This window comes from Amphibalanus amphitrite, unplaced genomic scaffold, assembly GCF_019059575.1.
Source record: "Amphibalanus amphitrite isolate SeventyFive unplaced genomic scaffold, NRLGWU_Aamphi_draft 000439F_arrow, whole genome shotgun sequence".
Classification (NCBI taxonomy): domain Eukaryota; kingdom Metazoa; phylum Arthropoda; class Thecostraca; order Balanomorpha; family Balanidae; genus Amphibalanus; species Amphibalanus amphitrite.
Window position 1 is genome coordinate 261,870 of NW_024881933.1, and position 19,602 is coordinate 281,471.

Consider the following 19,602-nt stretch of genomic DNA (forward strand, 5'->3'; position numbering starts at 1 on the left):
GCTTTTGCTTTCACCTGGCGGTGGCGGCGGCGGCGGCGGCGGCTCGACAAGGCCTCAGTCGGAGCTAGGATGGCGTAGCGCGGGCTCGTGTCGCCTCCTCCAACTCGTGTGATATCACAGCCGTGCGGCCGCTGGTGACACGTGCAGCTCACCCAGCACGTGCAGCTGACTCGTGCCAAGTGTGTTCGCGCGGCACACTCCGACCGTCCCGAGTGCCCGACCGACCGCGCGTCCGACCGTCCACCCAGCCATGAGGACACCACTGGACACATGCCTGCTGGTAAGGAATCTGCGGCGCCCTGGCGCAACGCGATGGTGTCCTGTACTGAGCGATAACATCTCTGTGTCTGTCCCGTCTCGCTGTGACCTCCGAGAGCCTCACGCCCGTGATACAATTCCCACCTCGTGTATCGTCGACATGTCTTCCCTGCGGCTCTATTGCGCCACGGGGGTAGCGGCGGGTGGCGTAAGAGACCGACACGACGCGTGCCGGTCATCGCTCATAACGCGTGCCGAGTCGCTCAGAGCCATCGCGCCGACGTGATGCGATGCCGGCGCGCTGTGGTGTTGTTTGCCGCGCCTGGGCTGCGGCGTGGGAGGGGATTTTTCGCACGGCTGACGGCCGGGCGAACAGGCCGCATCCTGCAGCGGAGGCGGCGGAGCGGCGGCCGTACCAGTCGCCGCCCTGACAGCCTTGGGGTCGCCAAGCGGCCCGCCCACAGCCCCGGCTGGCGCGCGGTGCCGGTGCCGGACCCTGAGCCACCGACAGGGGGCTGTAAACGGGCCCGACAGGGTTGGGGCTGCTGGTCACACCTGGCTGATATGACCGCGGGGGATATAGGGGCGAACTCGACGAAAACTACGGAAAGTCTAGGGTCTAGACTATAATTATATGAGATATATGAAGAACGCTGGATGAAGCAAAATACTGCAACATGGAACGTGACAGCATTGTCAGACATAATCCAAAATTACGTAACATTTTGTTCGATTCATTTCCACCTGGATCATATTCAACATCACATGAGGCTTGAGGGCTAGTGTCTAAAGGGGCGTAGCAAGCGGCAGCGACAACAGCGTGTAGGAGAAATGCAGTTACAGATGCATCAACCGCATTAGCCAATGTGCTTCGACGATCGACTTATTTTGTGTCTAACATTAAGCTGGTATGAAAGATGGTGGCTATATACGACGCTTCGCACTCACAGCCTCGTTGCCAAGCACATAGTTTTTTATGAATGATCTGCATCATATTGCGTTTATACAACTGCAAAGTTAGTCACAATGACATCTGTTGAATGTTTTTATTACGGTGACACAATAGGTAAGAAGTGCATCTAATTGGTCCGACTTAAACTTGGCCTTTACCTGAACTGTTCAACGCTGTTCCGTGTTCCAATTCCGTTTTGAGCCAACGGATTTCCCAGCTAGATATGTTTGCAACATTGCAATTGACTTTATAGCCGTTTTCACGACGGGTTATCTGGCGAATGCACCAAACTTTACCAAATATGCACGAAATGTCTTTTTCAACGAATATCTTCATATCATGAACGCATCATATCATTTCAGTGTTCTAATCAGAAACAATGCCTGATCATTTGAGAAATCAGATATATAAGCAACTGTGCAACCCAAATTGATAGCAACTTAGAAACACCATAAACCTAATCTGACCAAATCTGCACCAAATCTGTACCAAATGTGTACCAGATAGCCGTCGTGAAAATCGCTACTAGTTATGCACATCTTATAATATTATTTTGAGAACATCTTTGCAAACAGATCGGGAAAACGTTTGGCTCTACTCAAGCAATCATTTTGATACTTCTTCGCACTATAATTAAGTATTTCGATACGGTCGCACTTACTAGAGTTTTGGATCTCTACTCACTACTGGCCGTCTTCCAATCGCATTTTACTTTGGGGACATAACTTCTAGCTAAGTATGCGCATTGCAAGTGCTCTAACCTAGAGTAGCCGAGTAGTTATGGCAAGGAGCCGTCACCTTATGACTTGGCCGTTGTTAATGTGTTGCGTAGGTGAACAGCATAAACGCATAACAAAAACATCTTACGTAAAATTACACAAAACATTGCAAGAAGGTATGCTTGTTGTTGGTCGGGCTCGGAGTTCTTTCTTGCAGCAAAAAGTGTCTCTGTCTTGGGGAGCATTAACAAAGTGTCATAATTTCTCGCTGTTGCTGTGTGGTTTGGTGAACTCTACATATATCCGCTCTCTGGTGACAAACTCCAAATGCATTCACCAACCCTTCGATGATGTTTCCTGAGGGACGATTGGTTCTCCTCGGCTCTGTCCCTAACGGTGTCACTCCAAGGCTGCGAGCGATGACTTCGCTCCTACCAACAAACCGGTTTCCATGCAGGCATATCGCACCAAATGCGGTCATTTGGTAGTTTTATAACACGACGGCGCATTTTTCCAGCTTCCTTAAGCCGTCGCTTAGCAGGAAACTGATGGCGCGGCCAGCCCGTTTGGGTCTGTCGGAGGCGTTTTTGTGGGGTCGTCTCCGGGTTATCGCGGTGGACTCCCACACACAGCTCCAGTCCACGGCACTGGCACTGCTGGCCTTGGAGGGCTCATGGCTCTGACAGGGTGCTGCTAGGTGTGGCCAGGGTTAGAGGTGGGTGGACGGGACTGACGAGATCTGGTCGTTGCCCGAGGGCATCGCGAGAAGGAGGAGGATGGTACAGCCAGGCACAGCGGGTTGGAAGGCTCAGGAGTGGTCACGGGCTTATACGGTGTCAATTTATCGACATGGTATCAGGCGAAGACAGAGGGGAATCAAACAGTCAGTGGTGTGTCATCCAAGTATGCTTAAGTGATTAATCAATTGCGGTAGCATGTCAAAGCTTCCATTTATCATGTAAGATCACTAATAATGCAAGCATTGCCGGTGCATTCAAGAAATATCAATAAAAATGCGATCATTGTTTCACTTCTGCACATTCTCTTCGATGGTGGTCTTAGGTCTATGTTGTGAAATCGTTCCGCAATGAAGGACGTTTTTAGTTGCATGACGTCACTATCAGCTGACCACTAGTCATCCCCGCTAACGAGTGACGTCCAGCCCGTCCCGCCACACTTACATCTTGTGGTGATGCTTTGTTGACCACTCCCTCTCCCGCCCCCGCAGCGTTCTTTCCATGCATTGATCACTGGTCATTCCTGTAGCCTATTTACAAGTCATCGAACGTGTCTCATTCGGTGACTTTAACCCTCTGGCTGAACAGCTGTATTTTCATCAAATTTGGGACGTTCGGTTGTTGAATATCTTAATTTGCCGCTGTCAATGGTCAATTATTCTGCACTCCACACATCTGTTAATTGTGATCTCTGATTCTGATTGACCTGCGTTTTTTTATCGGTACTCGATCAATCTTCTCCCCCATATGGATCTCACAGCCCTGAGTGATTGCTCCTGGCTGACTGATTTACGCTCCCTCAGCTGACTCAGTAGTATGTCATGTCCAAACCACGTCACCAGACGGGTGTAAGGTAGCAGCTGTCTCACACCGCTAGCGGACCGTTGTGTGCAGGGTGCACGACTATGTATGAACAGCCGCTGACCCCGACTGGGGGTCGTCAGTCCGGCTGGTCGCTGGCCGGGGCCGATGGCCGCGCGGCAGCTGATGGTTGGTGATTGGTGACCTCACCACAGGAGGGACAACACCAGTGGGTTGTCTTATCACGGCCCAGTTTGGTGACTTGATAAACTACCTAAATTGGGAAAAATGCTGCTGCTGTTCGAAAGATCAATGACCCTGCTTATGATTATTTAAAATTACATCAGTTACCGTTGATCATCGAGACAAATAGGTATAGGCATCTTGCTCGCCCAATGAACAGCGACATGAAGAGCCAGAAACCTGCCTTTCCGCGTACCGCATTATAACATGACGCCAGTATGATGTCAAGCCACTCGATTCCAGCGCACTTCCTTATATGTCAGTGTGAATGTCCTGCTGTTGGGAGGCGCTGTCCGGACAATGGACGGCTGGATGGGGCAGTGACCGGTTTGGGGAAGGACCTCCTCGGACGCGAGGATGGGACGATGTCGGGACGTCTTGGCGCGTGATATGGTGGGGTGTTCGGGCGTTGTCCGCGTCCTGTCTGGTGCAGACGAGTTGTATAAAGTGATGGATTATTGGTCCCCAGCGCAATGGTGTGAGTGGAGTTAAAAGGACCGGATGAATTACCATGGTGTGTCAAAGAGAGACATCTGTCGGAATTAAAATGAGCTCAAGGCGTTAATGTCAAGAGATGCTGATGAAGATTGGCTTTACATATACCTTTGTTGGTGAGTGACTATGAGAAAGACAGATGTCGCACCCAAACAAGTGGCATTGAATGATGCTGCAAAAGTGCACATGTCAGTCCAAACCATGCACACAAAAGCTACGTGACCGCTGAATCAAAAGCATGCCAGCTGTGCCCTGGAGTTCATTGCCAGCTGTTTGATTATTCCTTTAAATAACCACCAGCACCATCTTTAGTGTCACTGCACCGAGATTTTCTGTGGCAGACGCCGCCAAACAAGCGGCCAAGGCCTGATGATATCGCAGAGAGACGAGCGCCCAGTCTTGCTGACCTTGGAGAGACGAACAGAGCTCGGGCAGATCGCGACGATTGATAGTGTGACAGAAAATCACGTCAGGACATCGGTCCGAAGCCCTGTTTGACAGACGGCTAGCGCTTACATAGAAGGATAGGAAAGGGAAATCATTCAGTCTGTCGCAAGAGAAACCAGTCTCGAGTGCTTTTCGCATAAAGTGATTGATGATGACAAATGGGTAGCTATCGTTTTACACGAAATGCATATAATTCTCTCGTACTGCAGTACCTATTCCCTGGATGTGATTGAAGTTATGGTAAGCTAACAGTTGTTCTTTTTCAGGTGCTGGCCGCGGCAAGCCTCACAACAGCTCTGAAACGTGAGTCCTTTCGTACCTACTAATATTACTGATAGCTAATCTCACTAAGCTCCTGTTTACGTTCCTATCACCTTCCGCGCTGGATCTGAAACGGGCTGCACAGTGCACACATTTTTTACTGCGCTGTGCGTAGAAAATAATTTGCATACCTATACCGTTATAACAGTGTTTGGTGAATAGAAATCAAAACAATAAAGAGACGCTTTTGATGTTTCTTTATTGTCTGGGTGATAAAAATCCGTGCCGCAGTACCGTGACAACGATGCCATTGTTACAAGGATGCATAACAATATCTGCGCTCCGCTCAGATGATGTGGCATTAATCTGTGTATTATAAAGATGCTCTCTCCACGCCCAGTCACATATATTGTTATCGCAACATTGAAGATTGTTTTAATCACCTATGCAATCAACTTTTATGAAATATTGTGATTTGTGATGTCGCAAAACAGAGACGAATCGTGACGTTTCGTCCAAGTCGTTGGGTACGTCGCTCCGGATGAAGGGTACCGGTAACCGCTAGCCCTCTGAGTTGAAAATGACTGTTTCAAAGTATTAGCTCACTTTGTTTAGCCATTACATGGCAGCGCAATAGTCTTTTGGACCACTTATTAAGACAGACTACCGAATGGAGGTCTAACAATTGATAAAGCTATGTTCGGTAGTCGTACGCAAAACCCTGACTGTAACATCACTGTTGAGATTATCTTGCAAACATGCCCAGCACCTTCTAACATCCCTCCGTCATGTAACCTTGCAGCGCCTCTCAAAGTGAGAAGTCCGGTGGAGGACATCCGCATCGAGTGCAGCAGCAACGACATCGAGGTCTCAATCTTCACCAACCAGGAGTTCAACGGCATGGTGTACCCGAAAGGACTGGCCAAGAACTCGACCTGTATGACCGAGTACACGGGCCAGGGCTCGCCAGTGCGCTACCGGCTCTCCCTGCGCAGCTGCAACACTATGGGCGTCCAACAGGTGGGTTCAACTGGGACAGGGAGGTGGTGGAGAGAGATAGAGAGAGAGAGAGAGAGAGAGAGAGAGAGAGAGAGAGAGAGAGAGAGAGAGAGAGAGAGAGAGAGAGAGAGAGAGAGCACAGAGCAGATATCCTCACCAGTCACCATGGTGTTTTCTCCGTCTAAGGCTCAGTCCTTTCCGCCAACCTCGTCCTCAGACTCCTGTTCTAAACGTCTTTCAGGCAGGAATGCAGGAGCCACAGCGATCTCTAAGCTCACCTACGCCCTACGGCTTCCCTAGGCTCCCCATGATCCAATGGTCTTCCCTAGGCTTCCCTAGGCTCTCCGCGGCTCCTCTATGGCACGGGTTACAGGCTGTGTCTGTTATGAACGAAGTATGTACGGACGGCAGCTCACAGCTGCCAAGGTCAACGGAGTGACACTCGCGTGTGGTGTATTTGGGTCGAGTGGCCGTGATGAGGGTAATTTGGGGTGTAAGCAGCAGAGTGCGAGAATTCCAAGGTAATCATACGGGGTGGTAGTTGGAGGCTAGCGGATAGAGCAGTGAACCTTGGATGATGGCGGATTCGTAACGGGTCGGGAATTACACCGAGGAAATATGCGCATGAGGACAAGGCTGAGGTGTTGATGATGATTCATGAGCGGCTTGGAGAGGCTTTTAGTGTGGACGACATCGGTCTGCTTTGGATTCGTAAAGGGACAGACTTTGGAGGAATAAGTACGGCTAAGCGGGTATGTTGGTCAGCCGACCAGTTCATACCCATGGGGGCTTTTCTCGGTATCTTTCTAGCACGAACTAAGGATCATTGACCTCCATATTATCATTCGTATAAATTGGATATGATTAGCTTAGCGACGCTCGTTGGTATTGTGCCGCGTAGGGTTTATCTCATGAATATTGTCTTATGCCCACGCGGCACGCACCCTCTCGATTTTATCCTCTCCACCGTTGTTGTCATGTGCTCCAAAGACAAAAAGAGGGAAATTGTTCAAACGATGATCGGTTCCACAAGCAGTAAGACTTCGTGAAAAGTCTTAACTTTTGCTGAACGAGTCACTGCGTGCCTAGGTCTCACTCAGCACACTGTAACCAAATCACAGCAATAAAACCAACAATAAAGCCCCATTCAGATGATCCAGTTCCCACTCATATCGCGCCGCTATAGCCTCCCGGCTTCAGGACCGAGCAACGCCGGCTGGCTTTCGCTCTCGCTGGTCCCGGCGGAAGGCGTCGCGTCATAAGCGTTCGCCCTCGTCGACATCGCGCCACTCCTCGCCACTTTCACGTGCACAGTAGGCGTGAGCCCCGCCCGGCGCCCTACTGTGCCCTACTGTGCCTACATCGCTCCCATAGAGAGCGAGAGTGAGCGAGATTCGACCGGCCCGGCGCCGCGGGAGCGATGGGAAATACGGCGGATTGGTGGGTTTTATGGAGATTTGTGTGATTAATGTGGGAGATTCGAGATAATGTAAAATTTAGATAGGCATGTTTTTTGTTGAGTATACTTACTTTTTCAAGACTGTGCTTATGTTTCTTTGTGTTCGATTCTTTGAGAGGCAGAGTAGAAGCGCGGGTGAGTTTTTAGCGGATTTTTCACTCATGCCAACCTTCACATATAAAACACAAAACGATAGCTACGCCTATACGCACATCTTTTTTTTTTTTGTTCGGTTCTGACTTGTACTTACTCCCAGCACATGTCCAAAGAAATTTTCCCAGCCATTTAAAGTTGTTCCCAAGGGAAATTATCTAATCGCGAGCAGTCTTCGACCATTTTAGACATACCGAGTCACGTAGCTTCCAAAACGTGACTCTGGCTCGCGTGACTCGGACTCGGACTCCCCAGGGCGCTCGTGCGTCCCACCGTCCCCTCCGGGCAGGGTCTGATGAGTCGTGACCGAAGCGTTATGACGTCACTGATGAGGTGAAACCGGCCGCAGAAAAACTTCGCCAAAACCCGGTGTGGGAGAGCGCTGTGGGACCGTGGGCCGAGACATCGTGGTGTCTGGACCACCGTGCCTGGAAAGCTGGGGAGGCCGATCCACCCCATTTCACCCGGGCACGGCCACGAACCTGAGGTGTCACCTCTTCTCTCACGGATAACCCGACCGCCCGGCACACGGTGTGGCCCGATAGAGCGAACGATTTTGTCACGGCCGTGAGTCGTGAGCGACCGGAAACTTTCCCTGCCGGGTCGCGGACGTTATGGACGAGATAGGAAGTGCAATTCGCCTTGGTTAAGGTTAATATGCAGGTGCGACAAGTGTCGTAGTTCCGACTGGTAATAGTGACATAGTGCAAGATTCGCTTTCGCAAGAGAGATGTAGATAGATCAAAGAAACGAAATGGTATCAGCCAGTATCGTAGGTCGCATGCCCATGCGATGCACTAAATAAATGACTGTATAAAAATTGTAAATGTATTAAAATAGCAATGAATTTCTAACCAAAGAATTAATTAACAGTCCTAAAATAGTAAGTATACTCAACAAAAATATGCCTATTTAAATATTACATCTTTCGTATAAGAGTGCTACTTTTACTAAACCATAAACATACAGATCAAAAGACTCAGGTCAATTACCACCTTGGGACGGTTGCCAATAGATTGCGACGACCAATGATAGTATTGGCAGCCGGTAGCTACTCTTCTTTGTAATGTAGGTACATTATTTTAGCCCTACAATCTACATACATGAGTTTTGGCTGGGGGTGGACACGGTTTATAACACTTAAGTTAGATGGTGGTCAATTGGTGGTTTGACAATTTTCAGACTCAATTACCACGCTCACTGTAAAGCTCACTGTAAATGTTCGGGGAGGTTATCATGGGCGCTCGACATGCAATCATTATCTATTTGCACTATATCGTCACTCGTCAGTCGTGACTTGTCGGGTGTTATAACGCGAGGCAATTGTGAGCTTGCTCTGGCCGATTCGTGTTTTTAAATTACATCAACTTGCACTCACACTCTCTTACAGTTTTCGTATTGTTTATATGATAAGGATGAAAACTTATTTGTATAGCTCCTTAGCTGTAATTAACAGGTCCTTAAAACGAATCTGCCAAGTATCAATAAATATCATGAGAAAGGGCAGTTCTAGCAGAAAGCCTGTAAATGACGATTATGAAAAATATATGTCTAGCGACTCGCTAGATCCGGCTTGTTTAATTATCGGCAGTTTATATCCATTTTTAATGGCTTTTAGCTGGTGCCAGTTATTTTTACCTATAAACCGCCCATTCTCAGCACGTTATCCATCATGGCACTGATCCAGATCCTTGCAACAGTCCCGACCCGCTCATCAGTGGCCCGTTAGTCCCCCATACCCTGTCTGTGTTTGGTACGGGGGCTGTTCGGTTATGAGTGGGCCCGCGGGGTCGGCAATGCAACTTTCACTGTCGCCACTGCCGCCGCTGCCTCCACGACTCCCGTGTGGGAGCTTAGACGGCCACTCAGCTGGGCGGGGGCGGGGGCGGGGGCGGCACGGCCCTGGCCCATGGGGAGGGATATCGGTCTCATGTCGTACAGGGGTGCGTGGGTGGAAGCTGAAGGATGATAAAGGGGTGGATAAGGAAAGGATTGACTGGGCATCGAACAAATCGCCTTGTCTCTTTTTTTAAGACTGAAATGTTAATCGGTGATTATATCCAGTGGCTACTTGTGACGACGCATAATATAAATATACCGTTTAGCTTATATGGTGGATTGGCCATAATAGTCAACCCACTAACAAAAACTATGTAGCCCTTATAGCTTCGCGTTCAGCTTAGTCACGACGTTGGCTTGTATTTGGCCCGCAAGACGCAAGTACAAACCCTGTCCATCGTTCTCGTTCGCCGTGCGCTCTGAGCACGTACTGGGAACAGGCGCAGTCTGTTCCGTGACATAGTTAACCGACAACATCTGCCGAATCGTGACGGTCCGGCGGCGTCACACGATCCGTTACCGGTCCGTGGCACATCGCCGCCGCACCTTTGTCAGCCGGTCCGCTGCAATATGTTGCATAAGTAGCGTCTCAACGCATCCCGACATTCAATATCATGCAATCGTTTTCAGCATCGGCGCGCTAAACGAAATGCTGACAAGACGTACACGAGTTGACTCAGGTCATCTTATAAATAGTGTCTATTGTTTTTACGGAAATGGTAGAAGTGTGCAGTCATCGGAACGGAATAGAGTTGCTGTTTGTCTAATGATGACAGTTGACCTGTCACCTACCTGCTGTCATCTATGTGCTGCAGCCAATGCTGAATTGCCACCTAACCTCACCCGCCCGTGTTTTTAGGAGGACGACACGATCGAATACTTCAACACAATCGTGGTGCAGCCTCACAGGAAGCTGGTCACCAACCAGGGACGCGGCTTCCACGTCCGGTGTAAATACCAGACCCGGGACAAGGCGGACATCGAAACCAAACGGTGAGTCTCGGGATCATCGGGATCATTGGGCTCTCTGGATCATCGGGGAAACTGAGTCCTTGGCGTCATTGTGTGTTTTATATTTTGTGGTGTCTAAAAACAGATTTGATGTCCGTAGTTTTCTTTCAGTCAGTCTGTGGCCGTCCTTCCTCATGCGGTTTTCTTGCTTCTGCCCTGTCTCATTTTTATGATGCAATTATTTTCTAAGAATGATAGATAATTCATCTAAGGATTCATCGTTCTCACGTGAGCAGCACAGCTGAATATCAATCCACGCTAGCCTCATGACTTCTTGTGGGAGGCACTTCCACGTCTCCCCATCGGCCAATGTTCAGCGAGGGCTTTCCACCTCTCCACACTCACTTGTGGACTTTCCACCACCACCCTGACGACCTCGAGTGTTCCACTGACCTAAGAAGTGCTGCCAAGTCACCGCCGTGCATCCCAAACACAGCCACTGCCCGCGGGCTCAACCCGTGGCGGACCCTGTTCTGAATTTAGTGGCGTTGATTTAATGGTAACCAGTCACGGACTGGCGGCTCTTGGCAGTTTGCCAATTATGCAAGCGAATCAAGAATAGAGTGGGCACTCGTTTGTCTTGTTTGACGGCTAGTGCGAGGCTTACGACAATTGCGGTGCCTTCTAGCTGAAAGTACAGTTTGCAGCTCATGTAGACCTCGAATAGCAGCTCTTTAGAGGAGCTTGGTACCTTTTGTGCAATTGCAGGAGACTGTTGAGCTGTCTCGCTAATATCATGTCTCCTCATTCACGACAGAGGAATTGGGGCGAGCGTGCAAGTTTCACAACCGAAACGAGGAAAAGCAAAAAAAGAGAGAAAAAGAAAGAAAGAAAAAGAGAAGAGAAAAACTCAGAGGGAGGGATGAAGATAGGGATAAAGAGAGAGAGAGAGAGAGAGAGAGAGAGAGAGAGAGAGGGAGAGAGAGAGAGAGAGAGAGAGAGAGAGAGAGAGAGAGAGAGAGAGAGAGAGAGAGAGAGAGAGAGAGAGAGAGAGAGAGAGAGAGAGAGAGAGAGAGAGAGAGAGAGAGAGAGAGAGAGAGAGAGAGAGAGAGAGAGAGAGAGAAGCAGGGAACGAGCCACGCCAATGGCCCTGCCCGATCGGGAGCACCGTTGCGCCACTGGCCCTGTCGGTGCGAGGGGCGCGTCCCTGCCCACTCCCAGGGCCCAGGGCCGTCCCGGTGCTGTGGTGCTCTGCTGTGCCCCAGTTCAGACACCTGACGGCCAGGGAGAGGCTGCGGTGGCCTGTTCGGACCACGCCTCTGACAGATGGGGGCAGGACAAACAGCCGAGGGCGGTGTGTGATTGGGAAACGTCCACTGAATGGGTCATTTATGAGCCCGGGACAGTTTCATACAAACTTGCCAACAGTAGTGAAGAACGACAAATGAACATACACCTTGACACAGAAATGCTTCTGTTTTGAAGAGCTTCGTTTACGGTTTACCATGGGCTCATAATTGAGTTTATGGGCAAACTAACGAGAAGCTATAAACCAAAGCCTTTGGTAACGACTGGCGATCGGGCCTCTGGTCTGACGACTGCAGCTCGGTGAATTTAGCAATGGACCGGTCATTTGGCCAGCACCGGCAGCTCCTGGAACGCTAGGAGTGGCCGCTGGCTGCGACGGAGTGCCCAATTCGGTTTGCACTGGCCGCGACACGCTCCCAAGACGGGCACGGCGGGGGCGGGGGCGGGGGCGGGGCGCCCACCGCTCGCGCTGATCCGGGTTCGCACACGCAATGGTGATGTCGTACTTCCAGCGGCCGTGGGCATAGCTGACGACGCTTGTTCGCTGTAGTTCGCGGTACAGGGATCCCTTTTGGTCTTCTGCGCCTGACCGCAGGGTCAATCTTTCCTGATCCCCCCGAAAGTTATTTCTGCCGCCGTTGCACTGAAATTGCATTTGAGGGAGGGTGTGGTTACGTTTTTGCAGTGTTTGGCTTTGCCTGTCTCAATCCGTCGCCGTCCCCCTCCATTCCATCTTGTCTCCGTGCCGTCTCCCTCCCAATCCGTCCCGTCTCATCTACCTCAACCTCGAGGAGTTCGACAGCAGCCATCGGTGACTGACAGACCCTCACGCGTCTGGGTGGAGCCGCCGACCGCCTCGCGTGGGTAGCAGGAAGGTCACAGCAATCCAATGACGTCATTCAGGGTGTCGCCTTCTGCTCCTGTCTGAGACTGAGAAGTCGGCAGGGATGGTTAGACAGCCCCACTTGAGTCCGACGAATATGTGACTTGCTTGGAATGCAGGGCTGGTAAAAATGGTTTTGGTGGCTCTGACCAAATTTTTGGCCATGAAAAGTGGCTCCTAACACTCGTAACAGAAAAGGCTTGAAAGTGCGGTGAACAACGTCCTTTTTCAGGAACACCTTAAAATTCATCAGTAACTATTTTAGTTTTCCTTATAGCTCGCTGATGTATCCTGATTTTGGGACATTGGCTGGTGTCAACTGTCAAACACAGCAAAAGAATGTAGGTATATAATTTCTTCTACTTTAGTTTAAGCTGGTTGGTGACAGAAATGTAAGGCACTAATGCATGCAAGGCAATGAATGTAGTTGACAAAAAAATATAATACTGACTCACCAACAGATAAAATTTCATCATCTCGCCCACTAGCATAGATCTTCCGCAGGCTGGTCATTGTCTGCGTCATCTGAGATACACATGATTGAATTGATGATGTCCTAAGCTGAGAACTGAAACACAAAGGCATCATCAGTGAAAGTGGTAAATATTTACTTTAGGACCGGCACACTTTTTCAAAGGGAAATCTTCGACAATCTTCCATTATTTGACATCCTAAATCAAGAAATGATACTTTCATGTCACCAAAACTGCAAAAAGTCACACAAAAACTTGATAAAATCCAGCCATCTCACCCCGCGTCACGTAACGTACACCGACGAAATAATACGAATGCCAAGACGAATGCGGCGATTTGGATATAAACAACGTGTTTACGCCGTTGCCATTTGCGAAAAGAAAAAATGTGTGCATGTTTAATTCAATGAAAATGACGTCATAAAAAAATGGGTGATATGGGGTAGGATAGCAAATTAAACACGGAAAAAATTATCAGAACATAACCTAACCTTACCTAACCTGACCTACTGATATTTGCCTACCCGGGGATAAGGAAAAAGTTGCTCGCATGAATAGATTGCAAGCAATGGTAGGTCAAATATTTTTAGGTTAAGTGATTGTGCATTAGGCTTCAGGCCTTCGGCCTGAAGCCAAATACACAACCACTTAACCTAAAAATATTTGACCTACCATTGCCTGTAATCTCTCCTAAGGCATTGCCTTCGGCACTGCCGCTGCTTCGCGACGAGAAATTTCATGACGTCACTTTCCTCACAGTTGAATAGCATCGTTAATATGTATTCACTGAACCTTGGAGCACAGTGCGTGGCCGGTGGAGTACGCAGTCGGTGGGGATCTACGGCGGTGACGGTAAATGTTGTATTGGTGCATTTAAACTTGTTTGTGCCATGAATGACTATCAGCTATGAAATCAAAAGGTCAAATTATGTAATGTGATATGCTTCTTACTATCACTTGGGGTTCGCGACGAAAGTAAAGGCTGCCGGTCCTAAAGTAAATAAATACCGTGAAAGTCTAATATTAATTTTAGTTACAAAATGCCTGAAATATAAATCAGGATTGCTTATATAGGCATATTTTGACTATGACTACCAAAAAGAAAAACTTGCAGAAGAGGAACATATCTTGATATTCAAAATTTAATTTAATTAGTAACAAATATGCTAACCATACTGGGTTGGTTGGCAAATAAATGAGTATCGTTAGCCACTTGAGTTAGGTATCCGTATACATCTTCAAAATAAAAACAAGCGCCATATTTATGTCTAGCTCCACAGCTTGATCAGCTCAAAATATTGAGGTAGGTGGTCTATGATATTGCTATGAGATTGAGATGTACTATACATAAGAGGAGCAACTTCAAATCCAACCGAAAAACAACCAACCAAGGCCCTATATAGAAGGTATGCTCATTAGGCCGAAGCAGCGATTTCCGTGACGTCACAGGTACGAAGGGTCGGACGGCTGTAATGCAATCCTATGGAAAATGACCCAACTTTAGGGCTCTCCCACATAGCTGCCAGACTCGATACTCGGGTAAAAATTATATCACATGAAAGCTCGAATCAAGACGAACAAGAAACCTATGTGACGTTTTTACGTATTACTAACGGCTTAGACTCTATTCAAGTATATTCAGAGCTCTGCATTAGCTCACTTTTTCTGCCGTCAATGCCTCTACAAATGCCTAGTCGGCGCACGTGCGCTTGTCGAGCGGGGACCACCAGTCGGGCGATTCGGAGCTACCGCCCAATCAGAACGTCACAATGCCGTGACGTCATTGGTCGCACACGACACGTTACGGAGATAGGGATGAGACAGCCCTGACAACCAACATACCATGAAATGTACAGTTTGCCCGTGCCCAAGGCCCCGTGCCGCAACCCTGCACGAGACTTATTGACATTGATAAAAATGAAAAGGCCACTTGAATATCATTATTTGTGTTCTAAACTAGTCGGTAATACAGTGAACCGCCAATGGTAGAAGGCTCTGTGGCTCCCCGTTCGCTCAACACTAGGTCCTCATCAACTGATAAAAGTTACGGAGCCCTATTCTCCGTAGTGTTAAAGCTGGAAATCGACTGATGGCTCTTCGGTGATGAATGCTGACGCTGTTCGCGGTAGGCATTTACAGCTATTCTGAATAGGCTACCAGCTTTGTACTTTGTAGACAAACGTTGCGCATAAGACCTCATTAGGGAATTGAAAGCTGTTACTAATTTAATATTTGTGCTCAGGCATCTTGTATTTTGAGGTTTGTCGTAGAAATAAAATGAAAATATGAAACAAAACTTAGCAGTTATCCCGCACATGCATACTTGCGTTGAAACGCTTATTTCTGGCTCCCTAAGTCGCTTGTACAGCTATTGTTCTGGCTCCGATATTATCAGCGAATCGGCGCTTTTTACCAGCCCTGTTGGAATGTATCGATGACGGGAAATTTCATGGCAGGGCTATTAGCGAGAAAGGTAGTGTGATCGATTTCAAACGATGCTAAACTGGGAGTCCAAAGACAGAGACTGCATTCCTAGACACTTGCTGCTTGGAAACTGAACAAACATTATAATTACCTATTCTTTGAGGTCTGTGCTACCTGAACCGATCACGCCCCATTCCGTGCACAGACCTCACACTGCCTCCGTGCACCCGGGTACGATATTATCACGCCTGCACTGGCGCTAAGTCGCACGGTCTATGCGAAACCTTCGCGGAACGCAGTTTTGCACCGCCACAGCGGCCGGTGTTCACATCATCGGCACCCGTTTCCGCAAAGAAAGCCACTTTTACGGCGTGATCAGCCGGTCCCGCGGGACGGGAGCTACCGGTTCGTGGTTTGAGCCACTGAGAGCAACACCAGAGTTTGTAATCACAGACGGGTTTGATGCTGTGTTGATGGTGATTTGAATACACTTTGGTGGATACGCCTTGCGCGATCGGTGTACAATTTTCCATATTTTACCCGTGGTGGGATGTGTCGGTGGCCTCCGAACGCTTCGCTCGTGCGGCCATGCCTGTCGTGCTCGCTGGATAACACTGGCCATTAAAAACCTCCGGTAACGGTCTGGTGGGATGTCTTGATACTGGCTATCTTCTCGACAAAACAAGAGGTTTGACCAGTGCTATCAATTCCGGACCTTCGATACATTTGTAGAAAAATGCCATCATGACTCACTCACGCACTTCGATATATAGCGGCAAAAAGATAAATAGTTTTCATTTTAAACAAATGCCTCTCTTGCTGACGATTCCTATGGTCCTAACCAATTTACCAACCCTCATAATGACGTCATCCCCACGTTCCTTATTCATTTCCCGACACATCGGCGGCCTCCAACCGTGACGTCACTCTCCAGTGGCGGGTCCTGGACGGGCAGCCAGCCTCGGTCTGCCTCGGCCTGACGCGACGGGCGGCCCGCCGGCGCTCAAGGCTAGCTGGTGGGCCGGCGGGGGGACCATCGCTGCTGCCGCCGCCGGCTCGCAGCCTGCACCTCAGACCGTTCCCTAGCCTTGCGAACGAGCGCCGCGCGGCTCCGCGACGGGCCGTGGGGCTCCCGGGAACTCACGGCAGGCGGGCGTACATATGGTGTGCTTAGAGCGTGTTTTGGGGAGATTGTTGGACTGAGCGAGGTTCTCGGTGGACGTTTGTAGCCACGCTGAAGTAAACTGACAGAGTGGGTCCCTGGGGCTGCTCAATATTCTTTTTTTCTTTTTTATTATGTAATGCAATTAACTCAACTGGTGTCAGCCGTTAACCCTATTAGTGGCAGGCTCCTGGCTACCCCATATTAGTGGCAGGGGGGGGGGGCTGTTTACGACCCCCCTTGATATCTCGAGATCTACCGGGCCGATTTTCAAAATTCCAACGGCATTCGATTTCGCTCAACGTGATCTACATTTCTAAAAAATAGAAATTAAAAAATGTCAATAGGGGGGAGGGGTAGAGGGGGGTAAAAACGGGCAAATTGCAGATACATGTTAGACTGTTTATCACGGCCAGGTTTCTGAACCAATCTTAACGCAACTTTTGCCGATCGATAGAAAATGAACCAGAAATTCACATGGATCCTAAAAAATATGCATTTTCAAAAATCATAGGCGGATACAGATCATTGAGATTGGGGGTACACAAAAAGTATAGTAAATAAGGTTTTTGTTGGTACTGTTTCTAAAAAGGGTGGCAATGGTTTTGCTATGTTACAATTTTCTTATGAGAAAACGACTACAATTGTATTGGTCATGCATAGGCGGTGTCAGGGCACCTATGTTGGGAGGTAAAACATAACCCCCCTTTTTGGACGCCTGGATCCGCCTATTACAGCAAAAACGTGTCAAAAGAGGATGCACAATAACTTTGTATATGTTATCACATGATACCTTTCATTCAATGTTCGTAAAACTGGTGTATACAATTATAATACATCAGCATCGTGATCTTCGCCCCAAATGACTCGCTTCACGAATAGGACCCCCCAATTCCCAGTGCTCTGGAGCCGCCCCTGGTAAAGGTATGAACTTGAAATTTTCAGGGAATATGCCCAATTTAGTTTTAGGAAAAGTCAGAAAATTTCAGCATCGTAGCTTCAGCGGTTTCGGAGATATTCCCGAAAAACCTGAGGGGTGGATAAAAACACCCCCCCCCCCCTGCCACTAATAGGGTTAAGCGTTTTAGTGTGAGGCGCCAGTGTAAATTGTAGCGGGTCTGCTAAAAGCCTTATAAATAGCAGACGCCACGAGAGGCCGAATACATATTTCCATACATGCCGACGGTACCTAATCGTTCTCACTATATGACACTATATGAGTAAGTAAGTAAGCACTATATGACTATGGCTCCTCACCGGTTCTTGCCTTCACGGAACAAACAGCTGCTCATTTGCATTAGCAAACAGACGTGCTGGGGCTGCCAGTCTCCCCACAGAGAGCAGGCTGCTGAGTATGCAGACTGCACCCTCCGTCTCTCTGTCTCTCCGTCTGGCTGACCCCGGCTGTGACCTCTCCCCCTCGCCGCGCCGCACCCCTCCCTCCCCCTCATCAGCCTTTGTGGCTGTCCGGCTCCGCATGGCTGAATGCTGAGATCATCCCTCTTCGAGACACCCCGGTGGGTTCCGCCCGAGGAGCGACTTCGGGAGGCAGCTAGCCGAGCTGCAGCCACCTCGGCCCCAGCGCCAGTGAAAGGTTCCCTGACCTCCGACCCTGATCACAGAGACCTCGCTCGAGCCCCGAGGCGCCTCGCGTGCATATTTTCTGCGCACGCAGTGCAGCGCTGCTGGTGTACAATGAGACAGAGAATGTCATGCAGAATAGGCATGGGATGAGAGGACAATGGAAGCGGTTTGACTGGAGGATGCATACTGCGATGGAAGTCATATCTCATGCATGCTTGACGTTCGTGCCCATCGCAATGCTCGTCATGCGGGAAGAGACGCCTTAGTTAGGATTCAAGTGCGAGGCATAAATTGTATCTGACGTATGCTAGCGTCAAAGTTATGAGCATAGAACGCGGTTTCGCCATCACACTCCATTCTCCACTGATATCACAGGTGTGCGACTGCGAACCTCCTGCCCAAACGGGCTGGCTAGGCCAATTGCAGGAACCCACTCTGCCGTGGATGTTACAGCGTAGCATCCGTGGAAATCCTGGCGCTCCACCCTTTTCCTCGTACAGAATACGGTGCATCGCTCCCTCCCCGTCGGTTTTTAATAGCTAACCGTTTATATAACTCACACGCAAACGCCATGAGTCTGGTTCGCCCTGTTCGCGCTGGGAAGGCCGGCTGAGTCTCCCACAGCTCTAGAGAACACCAGAGGCGCTGTCGGGAGCTCACGTGGCAGTGTCGCAACCGTCACCTGTGGACAAGGTCCCCGGTCGTTTCATCATTCCCGGTCATACATTCCGCGGCACTGCGCCTACTGAGTGGGATGCGATTGCGTTCGTCACTTCACTGCGTCGGTCTCAGAACTACCTTGAACTACCTACCTTGACAGCCCTTGTAACAACGGAGGCCAAGTAGATGCATGTCAAAGCTCGACGCTCTGCGTTTTACGACGTTTCTGCGACGTTGCACGCGGCTTTGACCGCGAAGGGTCTAGAGGAAGTGCAGCTAATCACCTCACCTCTTTCCGCCCAGACGTCAATCGGCGACCTTCCGTCTCGTTCCTGGGTTCCTCGTGCTGGCCGCTCCCTCCGTTTGACCTCAGGTGATCGGCTCCACAGCATGGGCACAGGCCGGCAGTGGGCACCGCCGCCGCAGCAGAGCCGCTGTCCCAGTTTTTAGCCGGTCAAGGTCTGGGCCAGGGGCGCTGGTGACTGAGCCGCGCCACAGTGAGACACGGGCGGCGCCTGGTGCCGGCAAAGTGAGAGGGACATCGCGACCCTTCTGTTGGAGAGACCTGCCTGGCCTGGGCAGAGGGACGAGGAGACCCTTTTGTAGAGGGACGGTAGAGGGCGCCTGGTGCAGGCAGAGTTTGAGGGACATCGCGACCCTTCTGTTGGAGAGCCACCTGGTCTGGGCAGAGGGACGAGAGCCCTATGTAGAGCGGCGGTTGAGGGCGGCTGCTCCAGGCAGAGTGAGACTAGCGCTGCGACCCTTACGAGTACCTACATATGCATTATGCAGCG

The 19,602-nt window shown here is 49.6% G+C and overlaps 1 protein-coding gene across 1 annotated transcript in view; it reads left to right on the plus strand.

Annotated features, from left to right (window-relative positions):
• LOC122391478 (cuticlin-1-like) overlaps positions 1-19,602 on the plus strand; it is a 25,078-nt gene continuing 5,476 nt past the window's right edge. The window contains exons 1-4 of the mRNA XM_043385422.1: positions 1-280; positions 4,919-4,955; positions 5,716-5,933; positions 10,223-10,356. Of these exons, the coding sequence (XP_043241357.1) occupies positions 251-280; positions 4,919-4,955; positions 5,716-5,933; positions 10,223-10,356 (419 nt within the window). The 5' untranslated portion in view covers positions 1-250. The remainder of the gene's footprint in view (positions 281-4,918; positions 4,956-5,715; positions 5,934-10,222; positions 10,357-19,602) is intronic.